Below are 2,152 nucleotides of genomic sequence, written 5' to 3' on the forward strand. Positions count from 1 at the left end.
ATAACATTATCATTCACACATTTTATTATACACTCATTCACTTTATATCACTGCAGAATATCAGTTGAAGGATACTTCACCTCCTGTCACTGCATTTTCAACTTTGGAAGCCTATAGCCTTTAATTTTATTATATATTGTGTAATAAAGATATGAATAAGAAAAGTAAGATCTGGAATCATAGTTTCCTAAATTGTCCTTTTAAATCACTGAAGCTGATTTTTGTATGTTCATATACAAGGGGTGTAACAATTAAATGTTCTGAAATTTTGGTTGCATTTAATACCAACTTGTTGGTAACATCGCTTAGTGTTTCTGTCAAATTAATGTTTGGTCATTTGTTAACAGCTCCTGAGGACTGGACATTGGAGTCTGAGATCAGGTCTGAGGTAAGAAATTACTTTAACCACTTGATGACTGGGGTTTCAAACCCCCTTGTCCAGGCCATTTTTCAGTACTCAGCGCTGCAGTACTTTGACATTTATTCCGTCATGCAGCACTACAGAAATAAATTTTTTTTTATTGTGGACAGATAGAGCTTTTCTAATTGCCACTGGGGTTTTTTTTTGTACTATATAATGAAAAAGTACCGGAAAAAAACTTGTTTTCACTACGTTATGTTATAAAACATTTATTTGTACCCAATTTTTTGGTAAAATATAAAAAATGGGGTCATGTAGGGTAAATAGACACCAAACATGTCAAGCTTTAAATTTGCATGTGCCCGCGAAATCTCCATAAATTTCCATACCTAAAATTGGCCATATGCGACGCTTTAAAAGCTTTTACTGCTCATCAGTTTAATGTTATCGGTGACGGCGTGGAATTATTGCTCGCACTCTGACATCCACAGTGATATGTAACTTGTGGTGTAATCGTTGTTTTCGCACACAGGCGCACCCGTATTTACGTTTATATGTGCGTGCACGCAGAGGCAGGGAACTTAATTATTTTTTTTTTATATGTGATGTCAAAAAAAATTTACAACTTTTTTTTTTACTTTATTGCTATCACATAGGGAGCTAACAAGCCCCCTATCTGATAACATATATACAATGACAGGTCCTCTTTATGGAAACATTGGGGGTCTCTTAAGACCCTTAATGTCACCTAGGGACCCCCAAAGAAGCTGATAAAGCAGAGATCTGCTTCATCAGCTTCCTCTCTGGCTATAGCAGCCAGAGAAATGACAGCTAAAGGCAGGAGTGATGTAATACACACCGCTTCCGCCTTTAGAGAGAGAGGAGGAGAGATCAGCAAGTAGGAGAATTCTGAACTCTCCTCTGTTATCACTTCTAAACAGCTGCTGTGTCGGTCCTGGGCCTGCAGGGGGGCAGAGGAGCTTGGGATAACCAGCGGCGGTGGAGGGGGGGTGCATGCTGTTTGTTGTCATACAAGCGATTGAACGGCTGAAGAACCGCCTGAAGACTTATATGTAACAGCCAGTACCAATAAAATTTATGTCCAGGAACGTCGGGAAGAGGTTGCCGTCCGCCCGATTTAGGTGACATCTTCAGCTTTGTTGTCTTTAGAAAACTATTAGTGCTCTAGGAATTCTTTTGTCTTGGATGCAACCTACATTAATTGTAAAAGAAAGACTGCATATGTTTTTAAGCAAGAGAAAGTTGTTAGGGAGGGGGGGTGAGTGGGGTGTCATAAATGTTGGACCTGGGAGTAAAGAATGTATCCTGATATATATGTACACAGTACTTGGTTTGGCCTACCTTTTGCAGCAATTACTGCCTCAATGCGGCATGGCATGGAAGCTATCAGCCTGTGGCACTGCTGAGGTGTTATGGAAGCCCAGGATGCTTCAATAGCGGCCTTCAGCTCTTCTGCATTGTTCGGCCTCATGTCTCTCATCTTTCTCTTGGCAATGCCCCATAGATTCTCTATGGGGTTCAGGTCAGGCGAGTTTGCTGGCCAATCAAGCACAGTAAACCCATGGTCATTGAACCAGGTTTTGGTGCTTTTGGCAGTGTGGGCAGGTGCCAAGTCCTGCTGGAAAATGAAGTCAGCATCCCCATAGAGCTAGTCTGCGGAAGGAAGCATGAAGTGTTTCAAAATCTCCTGGTAGACGGCTGCGTTGACCCTGGACTTAATGAAGCACAGTGGACCAACACCAGCAGATGACATGGCTCCCCAAATCAACA

The 2,152-nt window shown here is 41.4% G+C and overlaps 1 protein-coding gene across 3 annotated transcripts in view; it reads left to right on the forward strand.

The window, feature by feature from the left end:
* The window catches only part of LOC108791255 (mesoderm induction early response protein 2-like), a 51,234-nt gene that overhangs the window by 13,479 nt on the left and 35,603 nt on the right, over positions 1–2,152 (forward strand). For 2 of the 3 annotated variants that reach the window (XM_018561687.1, XM_018561689.1), the window contains exon 4: positions 348–388. In XM_018561687.1, the coding sequence (XP_018417189.1) occupies positions 348–388 (41 nt within the window). The remainder of the gene's footprint in view (positions 1–347; positions 389–2,152) is intronic. The other variant, XM_018561688.1, reaches the window with a different exon arrangement.

The sequence above is a fragment of the Nanorana parkeri genome, unplaced genomic scaffold, assembly GCF_000935625.1.
Source record: "Nanorana parkeri isolate BGI_ZX_2015 unplaced genomic scaffold, ASM93562v1 scaffold537, whole genome shotgun sequence".
Lineage (NCBI taxonomy): Eukaryota > Metazoa > Chordata > Amphibia > Anura > Dicroglossidae > Nanorana > Nanorana parkeri.